This window comes from Mesoplodon densirostris, chromosome 11, assembly GCF_025265405.1.
Source record: "Mesoplodon densirostris isolate mMesDen1 chromosome 11, mMesDen1 primary haplotype, whole genome shotgun sequence".
Taxonomy (NCBI): Eukaryota; Metazoa; Chordata; class Mammalia; order Artiodactyla; family Ziphiidae; genus Mesoplodon; species Mesoplodon densirostris.
In genome coordinates this window covers 31,608,182-31,627,222 of record NC_082671.1, presented here as the reverse complement: position 1 = coordinate 31,627,222, position 19,041 = coordinate 31,608,182, and the positions used below count along the sequence as shown (strand labels likewise).

Here is a 19,041-nt window from a genome sequence, read left to right as displayed (position 1 = left end):
TAAAATCATTTCCAGAAAAATGTGGATTTTCTTTTTTTTTCAAACTTAAAATAGATTGCTTATTTTATATGTAAACTATTTATTTATTTATTTTATATGTAAACTGAATAATGTCTATATGAGAATGAAGAAGTAATTTGTCCTGAAGATGATTATGGAACATGACAAAGAAGTCGACAGTACTTCTCATAATGAATGAAACAATTATGAATGAAACAAATCTCTTTGATTACACTTGATTGCATAGTAACTTTTTTCATTACTGTTTTCAAATAATACTGCCAATCACATGTATTCATGACTGGCATTTTTTTATATATAAATAAATTTATTTTATTTATTTATTTTTGGCTGCTTTGGGTCTTCATTGCTGTACAGGCTTTCTCTAGTTGCAGTGAGCAGGGGCTACTCTTTGTTGCAGTGCGCGGGCTTCTCATTATGGTGGCTTCTGTTGTTGCAGAGCACAGGCTCTAGGCACTCAGGCTTCAGTAGTTGTGGCTCGCGGGCTCTAGAGTGCAGGCTCAATAGTTGTGGCGCACGGGCTTAGTTGCTCTGCAGCATGTGGGATCTTCCTGGACCAGGGCTCAAACCCATGTCTCCTGCACTGGCAGGTAGATTCTTAACCACTGGGCCACCAGGGAAGCGCATGACTGGCATTTTTATTGCTAACTAATGTGAACTATTACTTGGTGTTGGTTTTAATTAATTGAATGTATTTCCTGCTATTCAATTAAAAGATTTCTATGTTTAGATAAAAATTGAAAAATATTTAAAAATATACCCAAGAGGAGGTTGACTGACTTTGGAAAAAAATTCCAAAATGGTACTTTATTGCATATCTGAAATGGAATTTGATGAATTTTTTTTCATTTTAAAAGCTTGGCAGGAGAGTAAGATTAATAACAAGAAGAATAACTCTGTACTTGTAAGATGTGAGCTTTATAAAAATCTGTTATTCTAAAGGTTTTCAAATATGTGATGATTTTCTTCCTCAGAAAAAGATGTTAACAGAACAGATCGAACAAACAAGTTTTATGAAGGCCAAGATAATCCAGGGTTGATTTTGCTTCATGACATTTTGATGACCTACTGTATGTATGATTTTGATTTAGGTAAGTTCTCCTCTAACATCCTAATTTACAGATATTATGTATGTTTATTTTAGAATTTAAATTTATTAACCTGTTAGGCACATGTAAATAGTTCTGTGGCCTAGTTTTTATAGGGGTGTTCCACAGGGGACTGGAAACTTAAAAGGCTGTGGTTCCCAAATTGTGCACCAAGGAGCACTGGGTTGCTGCAGCAAACTCATGGGGACAGTGTGGGATATTTTAAATATTTGAGGGAAATATAGTGACATCTGTAGGACACTGCTCTAACTACTAGCTGGAGTAGTTCAGGGTTTCATCATTAGATCACCAGACTCCTTCTGATGAAGTTACATCTTTACAAAGCAGAGTTTTTGGCCTTGCTATGATAAGCAAGTACTGTGTGAAAATAGATGAGGATGGTGGTATCCAATTGGATTCCAAGGTTTGAGTAGTGTAGTGCCCAACAGGTGCTAAGTTAAAGAGGATATAAATATTAATTAAGTTGTTTGGATCTGTTTAATAAATGGAAATTGTTAGTAATACTTTTGAGCCTAGGGATGCCTTGGAAAACAATTCCTGAGGCTCTAAGGGTACTGTGAATTGAGAAAGTTTGGGAACCTTTTTTCTGATAGGCTTTATCCTTTGTGAAGAAAAATGCTGATTTGATATTATAGACAAATGGTGTAGATAATTATCTAGGGCGTGTGGAGCTTTGCTCTCTTTTCTTGGTTAGTCTGTTTTCTACCAAGAATAGGTTGGAAAGACTGGGCTTGGTGGTGGGAGTGGGGGATTGTGTGGGGAAGTGATGCTAAGGGATAGAAAGCCTAAGGAACCAATATTTTAAGGGACAAGAGAACTTGAGCTGTTTCTTTAAAGGACCAATAAAGTCCCTAAGCATCAACCTTTAAATAAGTATAAAGAATGGAAAAGTTTGCGTTACCTACTGATGTTAGTGACTCCCAAGTAGAGGATAGTGAAAGTAGATGTTTTCCAGATTACCTTAATAGCGCTTGATACATCTTTTGGGGCAGGTAATTGGGTATTTGTCATATTAAATCCAAATGAAACTTGAATTATGGGTACATTTTCTTCACTGTTTGTATCTATGTGAATTCCTTTTGTATTCTTATACGTAAGTTAGGGGAAGATGTAAACACTGTTGTGGATCTTGAGGCATCAGCCTCTGGTGACAGTAGTTGAATATCACAGATTTCTCTTAAAATGTGAAATGTAGCCAGTCCTGTCTATCACATGTATAGTGAGCCTCCAAGTGGATTGTTGAAAATATTAGTTGAGTGCTTCTCATGTTACAGAGTGCTGTTATTACTCAATTTTGATTTCAATTTTGATTCTCTTAGAAGCCTTTTGAAGAAGTGGGAAAATAATCCCTACTTTATAAGTAAGGTTATATTGATTTAGACAGTGACTCAGGGTTGTACAAGTAGTAAATATTGGACTGGGGGTAGAGACCCAGGTCTTTATTGCAGCCTGGCATTCTTACCTCTACACATTCAGCACCCTGACCCATTGCCATTTTCGTTTCTTTTAACCACTGTGGGGAATAGGGCTGTCGTCCTAGGGAATAAGAGGCATTTCCCTGTACTCTCAGTTGGTAATTTTGAGATAGGAATTAATGCATATTTTCAGAAGGAGTTCCTGAATGCTCAGTTTTTTCAGGAACTGAGTCCCAGACCAGCTATTTGGATAAATTGCTGTTTCCGTTTGTCTATATTAACCCCACATTCTTTCCAGTCAAATACTTTAAGTTATTTGAAACATACCCAGGGATTTTATTAAGAACTCTAGCCTTGGGAGAAGCCAGGGTAGTTTTCATAAAGCACTGGACCAAATTTCTTGCTTTTTACTCATAGCAGAGTAATCCGGGCTGTAAATTTACTCTTATAGTTGATTCTTTCCTGTTGAGTTGTTTGGCTTCTTAGCCCATAGATGAGGTGTAGGTGTATTTGTGTTGAATATAGTTTCATTAATAGTGAGGAAGAAGATAAAAATTAACAAAAGCAGACAGAAGAACTCAAGGAAGAGTAATTTTTAGTTAGTGCAGACATGCAGACATATCTAAGTTGTTTCTATGGGAGGTATCTTTTTTTTTTTTTTACAGTGTATGTTCATAATCTGATCCTGAATAAGCAGTAAAAGGTTAAATTATACTCAAAATACGGTATGTAAGAAGGCAGGAGAGTGCCTAGTTAAAAAAAAATGATTTCCACCTCTTAAGATTTAAAAAATTAAATTGATCCTCTAATAACTGAATAAGCTTCAGTTAACCTGGAATGTTGACCTGTATATAGATGAAATTTTTCTTTTCTCTTTAAGAATGTGTACACTAGGATGGTAAGGAGTTCATTTCTCACACCTCCACACTGAAACAACTTTGCTATGAAAATAATTTTGGGGAACTACCTCAGAAATTGTAGTAGTGCTGATTAAGATGTACATCAGTCAGCACTAGTGCAGAATCTGAGCATCACTGAATGCTAATTTAAACAGCTTTAATCTTTCTTTAATTAAAAGGAATTTGTACATTAATTCCACACCCACAACTCATGACATACCCCAAAGAATTTTATCATGTATAAAATAAAATAGATTAAAAGCAACAAGAATATGAAGATTAATTTGACTGCTTGCTTTAATTAAAATTTTATGGTAGTGATCCCGTATGAAAGCTGAAGACTTAAAGGATTAAATTAGCTTCTTAGAAATTTTTATTCATTATAACTTTATAATAAAGCACTTTTTCCCCCCCAGAGGAAAGGTGCTTTGTAAATCTTTCGAACAGCATGCTTTGAAATATTTCTGTTACAGACTATATGTGGTCAGACCCAGGAAAGTGGTACTCTTTTCCACTTTGTTGAATTCACATAAATTTCCTTCATGCTTTAATTGGTTTAGCCTTTATATTTGTTATTGCTTTCACTGTGTCATTGCCATGTAGGAAAGTTCTGATGATAACAATCTAGTCTTCCTTCTAACCTACTTATTCTTTCTTAAAAGTGTTGTATTAGTCAGGGAAAGAAGTAAAGAAAAAGAAAGATTTCTTATAAGATACTGGCTTATGTGATTATGGAGACTGAAAAGTCCCACAGTCTGCCATCTATAAGGTGGAGACTCAAGAAAGCTGGTGGTGTAGTTTAAAGACCTGAGAGCAGGAGAGCCAGTGGTGTAGGTGCTAATCCTGAGTCTGAAGGCATGAGAACCAGGAGCATTGAGGGCAAAGCGCTGTCTCAGCTCAACCAACCAAGCAGAGAGCAAATTCAGTCTTCCTCCATCTTTTTATTCTATTCAGGTCCTCAGTGGATTGGGTGACGCCTACTCACATTGCTGAGGGCCATCTTCTTTAACCAGTTCACCAATTCAAATGCTAATCTCTTCTAGAAACACCTTCACAGCTACTCCCAGAAATAATGTTTAACCAGACATCTGGGCATCCTGTGGCCCACTCAAGTTGACACAGAGTTAATCATGTCGTATGTACTATTTTAAAAACATCTGCAATAAATTTGTATAAATGCTTACATTTAGATATCATGTCATATGCCATTTTTTCTAGCACTTTTCTCTAAATGTCTTGGTAACTCCATTGTTTGGTACTGTAATAATTGGATACCTGCCATGGGAACCTAAGTTTTTGTGTGTGTGTGCTAACGTGCGTAGAGACATACTTTTCCGCAGGGTGTAGTGTAGACACAGTGAGGTTGGGAGGGATTGGGCGTAGCAGTAGATGATAGTATAACTGAAAGTGGGGTCCGGCTGCTCATCGCTCAGAAGCCACTAAAGAGGCCAGGTTGGCGGAAGGGAAAGTTTGTTTTGCTTTGGATGCTGTCAGTGTGGGGGTCGGGGCTTGGGTAGTAAGGGCTGACATCTGTCCAGAGGCCGACTCCCACCACTGACAGTCAGTGGGCAAGAGCTGTTATAGACGGAGGGAGGGGCTACGTGCAGAAACAGCACAGTCAGCTCTGACTGTCTTGAAATTGGTCATCAGTGGTCTGACCAGCATCATCTTGATCATTTTAGGTACAGTTAATCTTCAGTTCTAGGGTCGGTTTGTTTCCATTTCTTTGAGGCCAGTTCTCGGAATTGTGGCAGCTCATGGCTGCAGCCTGATCATCATGTAGTTAACTTCTTCCACCTGCTGGGGGTTTTAGTATCTTTAAGACAGCTCACAGGATATGGCTCAGAATATTATCTACAGCCCTTAAGAAGGAACTAAAGGTCCTTGACTGTGCTTAATGACTAAACTATTATTATTTGGTCTCCTTTGACTGTTTTCCTTGGTTTCTGCATTTTCTCACTTCTCTGATTAAACTTATTCTTTGGCTAAAGTTTTTCCACAGACAAAAGGCAGGTTGAGGATGTGGGTGGCAAGGACCGTAGGATCCTGCTCCATTTCAACAGGGTAGAGGCTAAGAGCAGATAGAGCTAAACTTTTATGTGTAAGGAGATCCTGAAGTGAACTGTCTCTTTCTGTTATACTTTTAATCTGAGTTTTCTCAAGAGACTTTGGCTTACATGCTTCTTGGGGTCATTTTTAAAGTTGTCTTCCAGAATAGGAAGAGTGATGTAAAATTGTGTATAACTGCAGGCAGAAATATCCCCTCCCTTTTAAAAATGTATACTGTTTTAAATGGCTTCATTGCACACAGATATTGGTGAATGATAAGAATGTAAGTGTTGGTTCTGCAAATAAAAGACTGTATGTTTTCCACAGACTTCCCAAACTATCACTGGGGAAAAAAATCTCTATGTAACTTTAATGAATGTACAGAAGTTACCAAAGTTGAATGATACGTATGTGAAAAGGCTTAGTCAGAGCTCTTGTCCTTTTGTTGATTCAAGAATCTGTATCTTAAGTCTGAAACCTAATTGTAAAACAATTAAGAAAATTGAGGATTTTATAAGATGGAACTAAAAAATAAGATGTTTGACATGGTCAGGTGAAAAGCAAAACTAAGATTTTTTGTTTGTTTTTTAAGTGAGGGGCCTGATTCTTTAACTTTCCAATTTTTCTTTTAATCTAGGGCTGCAAATTAGTGTCATGATGAGAAATTATAAGAGCACAAGAGAAAGGTGGTTAAGATGGTAGTTTTAGGTACAAAATATTGATTGGATTAAATAAGCCCATTTGCTAGCATTGGTTGGGTCTAGAGTAACAGCAAAAGGAAAAAAAAAAGAGAGAACATAAATACAACCACTTAAAAGAGGTAATTTTATTGTGATTCCTTTTGGGTAAATTACCAATGTCTGGTTGCTAAAGCAGTTGGACCCTTTTTAGTTCTTATTTTACTGGGCTTATTCATCGTAGTTTGGTGGTGGTTGACTACTCTGGCCTTGCAACTTTCTTCCCTTTGACTTTTTTTTTTTAATTATTAAATTTGATATTCCTCTGGGTTTCCCTTCACCCCTCTTCTTTATCATAATGCTTTTGCACATTATTTTTTAATAATATTACCCTCTCTTGATAATGATATCTACACTAAGACACATACTAGCAGTTATGTATCTGTTGACATCTCAGTACAAAACAACTCACCTTTCTCACCTGATTGATAGATTTCCTCCTCATTGTTTACAAACATCAGTATCGACCAGTTTCTGAAACCAAGAAAAAAGATGCAGTTTTAAGTGAAATGGTGGTGATATGCACAAATGGATACATAAAACTTAGGTTTTTAGAGATATGATTAGTTTTTTCTGTTCTTCTTAGGATATGTGCAAGGAATGAGTGACTTACTTTCCCCTCTTTTATATGTGATGGAAAATGAAGTAGATGCCTTTTGGTGCTTTGCCTCCTACATGGACCAAATGGTAAGGTTCCATTCCAAACTAATTCTGAAAATTTTAGTTGTATAATAATCTTATTATATAAGATTGATGTTTATATTTAGCCAATTATGGTAGAACTTAAAAAAAACTGCTCTATGTTGTTTGTTCGTTTGTTTCTTTTTTAAATAGCCTTTTCAAGAGGCTTGGAAACGCTGGTATTGTTTTTTTTTTTTTTTTTTTTTTTTTTTTGCGGTATGCGGGCCTCTCACTGTTGTGGCCTCCCCCGTTGCGGAGCACAGGCTCCGGACGCGCAGGCTCCGGACGCGCAGGCTCAGCGGCCATGGCTCACGGGCCCAGCCGCTCCGCGGCATATGGGATCCTCCCAGACCGGGGCACGAACCCGTATCCCCTGCATCGGCAGGCGGACTCTCAACCACTTGCGCCACCAGGGAGGCCCTGGTATTGTTTTTAATACAAAAAGTAGATAGTAAGTGCCTATAGAACAGGAATAATCAGGATTTAATATTGGTAAATTCTTATGATCTGCAGGAGAACCATGAGTCATTATAGAATATTGATGAAATAGATGATTTCAGTTCTTGTGAAGTAGTTGAACTTTCATATCATCTGTTTCAGAGATAAAGCTTAGTCGTGCCAAGTAATATCCTTACTTTTTGTGAACATTTTGTATTTTGTCATTATAGTGGCTGATTTTTCTCCAGATGTGTTTGAACTATTTGTAATGTTGACAGCTTCTTAGCTTTTTCCTAAGCATGCGATTATTAGAGTTGAACTGTGTCTATATATACATATTATTATAAGGAACATTTTATCTATTATCATTGATATATCTTGGAGACAGAGTTCTAGGACAATAGTACAGTATTAACAGGAAAATAGAACAGTCTTCTCAAGTAATCTATTAGAAAGGGGAAAAAAAAAGCAAAGGGGCTAAGAGCATATAAAAGCATATGAAATCCAAAGACCTGACTACATAGGTCACTGCACTGTTTCAAAATAAAATAAGTATACTTGATGCTGGGCCTTGATGGTTGGATATTGAAATGGCTTGCTTGCAAGGGAATAAAGATTTGAATATGTAGTCATATAAAATGTTTCCCTGTAGTGGAGAGTCTGTGATACAGATGTGAAATTTTTTGATTACTTCTATTTTTTGATTACTTCTATTCTTCCTCTCTTGCTTGCCTATTTTTTATTTCCCCTTGTAATTTGTCCCAATTTTATCTGTTTCCTCAAGTCTCTTATCCATGGTTCCAACTCATCCTCACTTCTCCTAGTTCTTTTCCATACTTGATAAGATACCATGAATTAACGTTTTTGGATTATTTGGAAAGATTTTTAATTGCAGTAATATGGTAATACCATAGTTTGCATTCCTTACCTTTTTGATTGATTGATTTTACCTGCCTTCTTAGTTCCATTTACTCCCAGGTGCTCTAGAAACCTGAGGCATTTGTTATAAAGGTCTGTACAACTGATAACTAATTGTGTACAAACTGTTGTCTGCTTTCCTTTTTTTTTTTTTTTTTTTTTTTTTGCGGTATGCGGGCCTCTCACTGTTGTGGCCTCCCCCGTTGCGGAGCACAGGCTCCGGACGCGCAGGCTCGGGACGCGCAGGCTCAGCGGCCATGGCTCACGGGCCCAGCCGCTCCGCGGCATATGGGATCCTCCCAGACCGGGGCACGAACCCGTATCCCCTGCATCGGCAGGCGGACTCTCAACCACTTGCGCCACCAGGGAGGCCCCGTCTGCTTTCCTTGTGTTTTTGTTGTTTATCCTCTTTTCACTAGAGCTAGTATGCACCTTGATAAAGGGGTCATGTCTTTGTTTAACTATTCTCTGATATGCTTCCAGAATTTTCTTAATGCCTGCCATGAGGTTTTTGTTCAACAGATTTTTGTAGAATAAACACATGAATATTTCCCCAGTGCTTAGTTTAGACCTCTACTTACAGTAGGTGTTCCAAGAATTAGCACAAACATATGGCATTTAGTGTTTTACAGTAATAGTTTTCATAAAACTGAGCTAATATTGGCATGTTCAAATATATTGGCTTGTGGTGCCAAATACATACATACATGCATACATGTGCATGTATTTAGGTGTCAGATGTAAAGACTACTTTCTGAACATCTGCAGTGTACCACTTCACAGTCTATTTGTCATTTTTGTGTATGAAGGTTCAAGTTCTTTTTTCTGTCTCGTTCACAGTAAATGTTCTCTGTTTGCCTTTTCCATTGAGAATGGTCTGGGGATTTTTCTAGTCTTTATTCTAAAAAGATCTCTTAATATATTGTCTACTAACATCTTTTGCTTCATAATATTTGAATGAAAGGGCAATAAGTTACAATCAAAATAATCCGCACAATTATTTTTCACTGCATTGCTATTGTTTTGGTGTCCTTGAATCTATGCTGCTGTTTGACTCCTTTTTGTTTTATGGATTTATTTAACATAAGTTTTAACTAGTGAGGCTGAATTCAGTGTCTGTAGATTTACTTTTGTTGATATTTACTCACATCTAATGTAGGTCTAGGCATAGACTTTGTTTTCGAAATATAGAAATATTTGCAAAATGCTCTGACGAGCTTTCTTATAGCCACCATTCATTTTGCCATATAGTTTTGTCTCACCCTTCCTTCTCACCCGCATCCATATATATACACACAGACACACCTGTATAAATGTACATGTACATATATGTATACATGCATATGTGCATACCTGTGTATATGTATGCACACACATATTTATTTACAGTTACACTTGATGCCCTTTGTATATCCACTGTTGACCTCATTTCCCTTTCTCCAGGAGTAGCTACTTTTCTGAAGTCAGCTTCTGTCATTTTGGGAGTGCTGCTTTTTATAGCAGAGTGGGTAGCAGTGGCTATGCCACGTTGGTACTTCCAAACCAATTTTAGCTTTTGGTCATGTCACAACAAAAATTATGCTGTTAATCAGAGAGTTAATTCTGCCTTTCCCTTACAGTTCCATGTGGGAAATGTGAAGAAACTATATTCCAAAGGCTTGCGTTAGTCTGTTAAACTATTTCATTCACTAATTAAACTATTTAAATCACTGAAGAGAAGCCATTTTATTGAGAATCAGTAGCCCTTAATTTTCAAAATTTTTTTACCAGGAATGAATGGTTTCTAATCAGATGGATACTTCTAATAAAGCACTATTATTGTCTCAGAAACAAAAAAAGAAGTGTGAGGGAGGGGGTGTTGTTCTTAGGCTTTTCACAAAGGTTAGGGCAGTAGTTCACCATAAAGGGGTTAGAACACTAGGGTTAAAGGGATCAGAATCATCTAAGAAGCCTTTATTTTGGTGCACTCCCCATCCCCAAACCTTGACTGAAGTGTTGGTAGGGAATCTATTAAACTTCAAAGATTATTTAAAACATGTAACCACAGTAGTTCTCAAACCATATGATCTCAGGACCCCTTCACACTCTTAAATATTATTGAGGATTCCAAGAGCTTTTGTTTATGTGGGTTATATCTATTGATGTTTGTCATATGAAAAATTAATGCTAGGAAATTTATAAATATTTATTTATTCATTCATTTAAAAATGACAGTAAACCTGCCACACCTTGGTATACATACATTTTTTAAAAATGAAAAGTAACTTTTCCAAAACAGTTTAGTGAGAAGAGGGATTATTTTCCATTTTCTTTAATGTTTAGTTTAGTAGTTTAGTTTAATAGAACACAGCTGACTTGCATATCCGCTCCTGTATACAGTCTGTTGCAGTATCACACATCATATAGCCTTTACATTTATGGGGGAATTTAAAGGGCAAAATGCATAGATTGTTTTAGTGTTGTTATGAAAATGGTTTTGACTTCATAGATTCCCTAATGTCATCAAATCTAAGAAATAATTAGCTAATTCTTTAACATGATATGTTAAAGCTAAAATTAATTTTATTTCATATGTTAATTTGAAAAAAATATTTAACAGTGAAGTGATTTGATAAAAGTCTATTTTCCAATGTGTGTTCCATTCACCAGGTCTCTTATTTGACGTAAGAAATAAGTATTGATATATCAGTCAGTCTGCCCCTGCTGTTTCTGCATTATTCTTTATCTAAAAAAAAAATGAATAGAGGGAAAAAGTAATTCTTAGTTTGAGACCAGAGATTCTCTTTCTTCCTTTTTAATGTTGCTTTAGCATTTTAATTAGTTGTGATTTTAAAATATAACCAGTGTGGTATAAATCCAGCATTTGTCATTATATTCATGGCATAGTTATCAGTGATTATGTACTGTAAAATATTTATTAAATATAACTTATGTGATAACATTTATTTTTTTAAAGCATCAAAATTTTGAAGAACAAATGCAAGGCATGAAGACCCAGCTAATTCAGCTAAGTACCTTACTTCGATTGTTGGACAGTGGATTTTGCAGTTACTTAGGTAAGTTTAATGAAACAAATCTATACCCAGCAAATTGTAAGGTAATACTAACAGAGAAAAAATGTAAAGAGCTCTTTTAAAGATGTATATACTCTACCAATGTTGCCTGGGTTCCTCTGAGGAATAAAAGTGTGGGACCAAACTGTCCTTGTATAATTTTGCCTTAAAACAGTTTGTTTATAAAGTGAATTATAGTTGTCCCTCATTATTTGTGGGGGATTGGTTCCAGGACCCACCCACCACCCCTATACCAAAACCTGAGGATACTCAAGTCCCTTACATAAAATGGTGCAGTATTTGCATATAACCTATGCACATCCTCCTGTAGACTTTAGATCATCTCTAGATTATTTATTGTACCTAACGCAATATAACTGCTGTGTGAATAGTTGTAAATACAATGTAAAGACTATGTAAATAGTTGGCAAGGCAAATTCAAGTTTTGCTTTTTGGAACTTTCTGGAAATTTTTTTTTTTTCAAAAAATTTTCCATTCATGATTGGTTGAATCCACGGATGCAGACATGCAGATATGGAGGGTCAACTGTATTTGTTGTTATTTGGTGGTTTTCTTTTAAAGAAGTTAGCCTGCAAATTTAAATTGTTTCCTTGAATTAGTAGAAAGCAATTAAATTTATAGGACTTTTAGTAGCCTAAGATGAATAGAAAAATTTGAGTTTGAAATAGGTCACTGTATTCTGAGATAATTAGCATAAGAGTAAGCCATATATATATTTTTTTCTGTGTAGAATCCCAGGACTCTGGATACCTTTATTTTTGCTTCAGATGGCTTTTAATCAGATTTAAAAGGGAATTTAGTTTTCTAGATATTCTTCGATTATGGGAGGTAAGTTCTTAAATTATTGTAAAAATTAATATTTTTTATGGAAACATTTTGTATCTGTAGAGTGTAAATGGATTATAATATCTTGACTGAAATTTCTAAAGCGGTTACATTCTGAAAATTCTAATGGTTTGTGGTCTCTCCTTAAAAATTAACCATCTTGAACTGAATGTGTGGTCTTTGGAGCTTTTTTCTGTAAATCAAATCCTTGTGCGATTGGGTGCCAGTGGGTTTCCCAGAACCAGTTCTCTGGACCACTTGTGCCTGTGTTCTTTCCTTGGAAGGCTTGACTTTATGTGAGGCTCTGCCACATTTGGGTGTAGATTTGAATAGAGCTAAGGAAGTTTTGGCAGGCCAGTCAATTGAGATAGTACTTTATTTGTAGTCTGAAATATTGGGAGGGAACTGACTTGTGTTTTGCTTTTTTAAAGAAATTTAAGTTAGAGCAGAATACTGAGAATAATATAACAAATATCCCACTATCCACATTTAACGTATGTAAATATTTTGCTGTATTTACTTCTTGTTTCTTCTCTTTCTTTCCAAGACAAAAAATATTTAAAGATATAGCTCATATCTTTAATCACCACCCCAAGCCCCATTTCCCTCTTCCCCTCTCTAGAGGATATTCATGATCATGTTTTTGGTTTATATCCTTTTATTCCCTCTTGCACCCAGGGCAACTCTTGATGAAAAGCAGGAAATTATTATTTTCTTCTTATACATCTGTTAATTGTTAAGTTAACAGATGGATGTGCTTTTGAAATAGAATATTGGCATAATGACTGCTTGATGCCTTATCTTTATAAAAGTAAAGATGGCAGAAATATTCCCAAGGAAAGAATGGGGGAAATAATCTGTTTGGATAATAAATAGGCTTGTATACAGTGGACACCCTGAGGCTTTTGCACCTGGAAATTGATTCCTGTACTTCTGGTGACTGTGCTGCCATTAGAAAAGGTGATGCACCGATTGAAGGATCACCGCTTTATGGAGGATCACTTTCTTTGTTTGAAATTAGAAGGAAAACTCACATGTTCTTGACCTAGAATCATATTTTAAAGTTAATCAATTTTATTAAATTGTTATCTCAACTTTTAAAAAAAATTACCAACATAGCTGTAATAACTCCTTAGTCTGTGTTTACCAAATAAATTGAAACTTTTAATGAAACTTTTGAGGTTAATTGCATTGTAATTAAACTTCAAGAATTGGATTTAGTCTGAAACCTATTCTACTTAATTTACTTCTGGTAAAAGCGTAAAAACATTAAAGGTATGCTTTAATAGTAGTGTTTACATGGCTCTTTTGATCTTACTAAAAAAGATATTAGGTACATTAACCAGGGGGAAATTAAGAACTTAAGTTTTAGGGCATTGGCTATACTTAGGAAGAAGTGCAGCTATTGATCAGATGTTTTATACATTTGGGTATAAATTTTGGGTGGTCAATTCAGTTTTTGTCAGGGATATTCTGAGTTATATAATATGATGTTTAGAATGTAGAGCTACCTCTGGGTGTTTTTAATTTCATGCAGTGTATAACTGAATCTTTATTCCCATGATTTAGCTCCCCTGTACCCTTCCCCTCCCTCCACCGAGACTGAAGATGATTTAAAAGTGAAAAACTGAAGGTTCAGAAAAATACTGAAAATGCCTCTGACCCTTACAGTTTAACCTCATGACTGTGGCTCCTTAGTTAATACCATTTATCATACTGGTTTTGCTCAGTGTTACTGTAGTTACCTAAAGAGCCACATTTGGAACTCATCATATTCATATAATAGTTAATATTATATTAACTATTAATATAATAGTTACTTCGTAGGTAAAAGTAAGACTTTCCTTCCCCACACCTCATTTCTTAACTAGAAAAAGAGTAGACTACCCCATCTAGGCAACTCGTGCTTTGCACAGAAGTCATTCAGAGTTCGGCATTGTATCTGTAAGGAAAATATTTTAGAATTGATAGAGTTTACTAAATAGGTGTTCTATTTTTTATAGGTAATGTGGACTGAACTACCATGTAAAAATTTCCATCTTCTTCTCTGTTGTGCTATTCTGGAATCAGAAAAGCAGCAAATAATGGAAAAGCATTATGGCTTTAATGAAATACTTAAGGTAGTTATTACTTTAGCTTAAATTTTAATATTTTGGCTCTTTTCTCTTTTTGGTGGTATTGATATATATACATTTCCTTGGAGCATTATTGAATCCCTCAAGTAACTTAAATTTTATCAAAGACAGTCAGTACTAGGACTGACTCTCTGAGAATGACAGTTCAGCCAGTACATATTGCCAGTTATTTTTCCTAGCTAATTAGCAAGAAAAGGAAATTCAACAAGTGCTCTTTTATATAGTTTAATTTTCTAAAAAAATAATTCTTTTGCTTATAACTTGAGATAGTAGACTTGGGACAACTGCTGGATTTAATGTTCTGTAAGCTTATTAACTGTTCTTTAGCTTTAAAACTTGAAATGATCTAATGAAAGCTACATTAAATTTTCTGTTTACTTGTATTATGAGGGTGTTTTTATTTTAAGGATTTTATCTACAGTGTAATATAACTGGTAATAAGTTGTATAGTGGAATATAATAGTGTTTCAGTTATTTTATTTTATTGATTTATTTTAGCATATCAATGAATTGTCCATGAAAATTGATGTGGAAGATGTGCTATGCAAGGCAGAAGCAATTTCTCTACAGATGGTAAAATGCAAGGTATACAGTGTTTTAAGTAATTGCAAGATTTTTTTGTTCGTATGTTTTTGGTGGATTGAGGTCAAGAAAGAATTTTTCCTTTCAGAAGTAAAATTGGCAGCAAGTTGAAGGCAGACACAAGGCATTGGCTAGCATTTGTTTACCATTATAAATTTACAGCACTTAATTGAAAACAATTGGTTAATATGCTAGATAGGAAACATATAATAATAAGGCAAAATGACAAAAGTAATGAAAACAATAAAGAAGCTGCAGAAGCATTGATAAATTACCTAATCAAAGAACACAGAATAGGACCTCATATTAAATATGTAGTATCTTTAAGTAAAGACAGATGCTAATCAGAAATAATTAAATGAAGAATATTTGGTCTATGTCATTACATTTGTATCAGTCAAACTCTTAAAAATTTCTAAAAACAAGACAAAGTTGATGTGTTATGTTCTGAATTTAAACCAGAGTATTAGACTTTTTTTTTTTTTTTGCATTCCGCGGTCCTCTCACTGTTGTGGCCTCTCCCGTTGCGGAGCACAGGCTCCGGACGCGCAGGCTCAGTGGCCATGGCTCACGGGCCTAGCCGCTCGGCGGCATGTGGGGTCTTCCCGGACCGGGGCACGAACCCGTGTCCCGTGCATCGGCAGGCGGACTCTCAACCACTGCGCCACCAGGGAAGCCCTAGACTTTTGATGTATTTTGGTTTTCATATTTTTTATGAGAATTCTTATTTGGTCTTTGTGTCATTTGATCATGGTTCCAAATATTTATTTTGGTTCAGTTTTACACACAGTTATTTGATAGCTGTTCTGTTCAAAACCTGCCAGTGAGGGCTTCCCTGGTTGCGCAGCGGTTAAGACTCTGCCTGCCAATGCAGGGGACACGGGTTTGAGCCCTGGTCCGGGAAGATCCCACATGCCGCGGAGCAACTAAGCCCATGTGCCACAACTATGAGCCTGGGCTCTAGAGCCCGCATGCCACAACTACTGAAGCCTGTGCGCCTAGAGCCCGTGCTCCACAACAAGAGAAGCCACCGCAGTGTGAAGCCCATGCACTGCAACGAAGAGTAGCCCCCGCTCGACAGAATTAGAGAAAGCCCGTGTGCAGCAATGAAGACCCAACGCAGCCAAAATAAATTTAAAAAAAACAACACAAAAAACCTGTCAGTGAGATACTTCTCATGTTTAAGGAACTTCTGTGTATTGAGGGAGAAAGATGGTGTCAATAAGGAGAATGAAATAAATGCAAAATATTAGAAAACAATATGCTTGTGGGAGTGGTGGGATGGGGTAGAGAGTGGCTAATTCAGAATAGAAGGTCAGAGAACCACTTATTAAAAAGAGTGGTTAGGGTTTCATTTGGAGTGAAGAAGGATGGTTTGAGAGGGTGCATAACAATTACACTGTTAAAGCAAATGCTTAGATGTAGTATTAAATAGAAGTGTTAATTTGTGATTACTTTTCCTCTATGGTGAATGATGATTTTATATTTGATTTTTCTTATTCAGGAGTTGCCACAAGCGGTTTGTGAGATCCTGGGGCTTCAGGACAGTGAAGTTACAACACCAGATTCAGACAATGGTGAAGATGAAAATGTTGGCATGACTAGTTGTCCGACATCTGCATTTCAGAGTAACTCCTTGCCTGTACTTGCTGCCAGTGGAGCCAGAGATGACAACCCAACAGAGATATCCATGTCCCCAAATGTCAGCAGAGTAACACCTGCATGATCATTCTTCATGCTTTTTGAAGAGACACTTAGTTGCAGCTTCTTTTCAAGTACTGGAAAGGTGGAAATTTAAAATCTTGTTATTGATCATGCTTTAAGGTTTATGGAAAGAAAGTGTACTGATGTTCTTGCATTAAAGCTTTACGAAGATTTAAACTAATTATTTTTGTAGTTACTTCTACCAAATAGCCTTTCCTTTTCAATAACATTCCTTAGTATTTTTATAGCTAAGTACATTTTATTTTCTCGCTGATGAACTGGAATTGGATAAATATTACAAGTGGATGAGTTAGAAATTATGCACTTTGAAAACATTCACTTTGTTTACTCCAAGTTCAGTGGGTTTGGATTTGATTAAATGTTGAGCCTTTCTATAGCATTCTAAGTTGAGAAGTAGATTGTTACCCAGTGACGAAATAAAAGAATTTGTTTTTCTCTTTTGTTTACAACAATACAGCTTAAATATTTATGCCGGTTGAATGTGATATAAATTGGACATTTTCATCAATGCAGTTTAATGTGTAGATAAAGAGCTATTTCAACCATAAGAAGTGGATTGGCAGTATATTTTTTACATTGAATTTTTCTTCACTTGTATATAAAGACTGTATAAGTACTTATTTATGAGTATAAGAAAGGATAGGCATATTTTCTTTAACTGAATAAACTTGACTATTGATTTATATAACCTGATTTCACAAAGTTAATACATAGCTTCAATATGAGATCTTTTTCAAAACTATTTTCTTAACCAAACATTTATTTCACGAGACTACATCCAACCCTGTATCTGGTATAATTTTCGAGTTAATTGCTTGTAGTCTCACTTTACTAGTAATGTTTACTATCTTTCCTAATAATGTATTAACTGATTAATCAGGTCTTTAAATTTTTATGAAATACTCTTTACAAAAAGCTTATGTCAAAAATTTCAATATACTGTCACGAGTCTCAAAATAATACTTTTTTGTATATGAATGAAGCTGTTGTTTTTACCATGCAGTGTTGCATGATATTAAGTTATGTGTAATTAACATAACTGATTCCATTTTAATTGTAATTTGTTAAGTTCTGTACATATCATTAAAATAAATTTGAAGTTGAAGTAGTGTTTTCAGTTAAATTACACCTAGAAATAATCTGCTAGTTTTTCATCAGAAGAAAAAAATCCAAGATGGGCCCCAGTGCATCTTATATTTTTATGTGATAGAAACAATCATTTGAATGAGTTGTGGAAATAAGCAAGAAACATGACTGTTTATAGAATTAAAGAAACTTTTCATTAGCATGAAATTGGGCATAGTGCTGCCTTGGAGGATATAATTATCTGAATCAGTAAATCAGCTTCCTACAATTGATGTTAATAATGTAAAATAAAAGCTACACAGTTCTAAAATGGTCCAGTAGGTAGATTTTTTTTTTTTCCCCAGAGAGCTAGGGAGCCAAAAGAACTTTTTTCTTACTTGAGCATTAACTGACAGTCATGATAGTAGAACCATTAGATTTTTAGTTTTTAATATCATATGTGTGTTATCTTTCATCAGTTAATAATGAGTAAGCCTATTCAGAGAAAAAAAAAAGTAAACTGATCAAAACCTTGGCATCTCCAGCCTTTCATTTCCTGCTGTTGAGGAAATTGCTGAGAACATCTTGATGTCCTTCTTGTTCTTCCTGGACAGGGGCTTTTGGGGAGTTTTTTTTCTACTACGTAATATAATATCTACTTCAGAGTTTTAAAAAATCTTAATACATTTAGTAAGTTGAACTTTTGTCAAGTTCTGTTATTTTAAAGCTACTTGTTAAAAACATTTTTACTAAACAGTCTGAATTTCTCTTTAGCCCATTTTTTATATGGAAATGATACTAATGTAGTGCTAAGTAAAGTCTTACTTAATTAGAGTCCTCAAAATCCAGTTAGCAAATACCATGTGAACTTGAGCTGTTTGATATTGCTAAAATAGTCAAATGTCTTAGTTTAACTTTTTAAAGATTTGTTTCAGTTTTCACAAGATGCTCTGTCCATGCCGATAACATGTAAAATATTGTGTGCTATATCATGTGATATTTAAAGTTAAAATTCAAGTAATTTAGCTGGAAAACGTATTTTCAGTTCTGACAGGAGTCTATGGGAAACCTTTTTGCATTGGAGATCATTCCTATTTTGATTGTTTCATGTGCCGAGGATTCTTCACCTCTTTATAATGCTAGAAACTTGGTGATGACTAAAGCTTTTTTGAGTAAGGAAAACAACTTTTTGAGAATGATAGTGATTCTTGCTGAACCTGACCTTTCCAAAGGTTTTTATGGATGCCAACTAATTCTTATGGGAAATTGATGTAATTATGCCCATTATCAAAGATACTTTGTATAAAGTAACCCAAAATGTTTACTGAAGAACCTAGAATTTCACTTGACTTTGTGTGTAACTATGTA

At 35.4% G+C, this 19,041-nt stretch overlaps 1 protein-coding gene across 1 annotated transcript in view; it reads left to right on the top strand.

Annotated features, from left to right (window-relative positions):
- The window catches only part of TBC1D15 (TBC1 domain family member 15), a 69,845-nt gene extending 53,077 nt beyond the window's left edge, over positions 1–16,768 (top strand). Inside the window, exons 11-17 of the mRNA XM_060111782.1 lie at positions 996–1,112; positions 6,817–6,917; positions 11,224–11,323; positions 12,072–12,169; positions 14,170–14,286; positions 14,800–14,886; positions 16,388–16,768. Coding sequence (XP_059967765.1) covers positions 996–1,112; positions 6,817–6,917; positions 11,224–11,323; positions 12,072–12,169; positions 14,170–14,286; positions 14,800–14,886; positions 16,388–16,609 — 842 coding nt within the window. The 3' untranslated portion in view covers positions 16,610–16,768. The remainder of the gene's footprint in view (positions 1–995; positions 1,113–6,816; positions 6,918–11,223; positions 11,324–12,071; positions 12,170–14,169; positions 14,287–14,799; positions 14,887–16,387) is intronic.
- Positions 16,769–19,041: the final 2,273 nt, after the last annotated feature.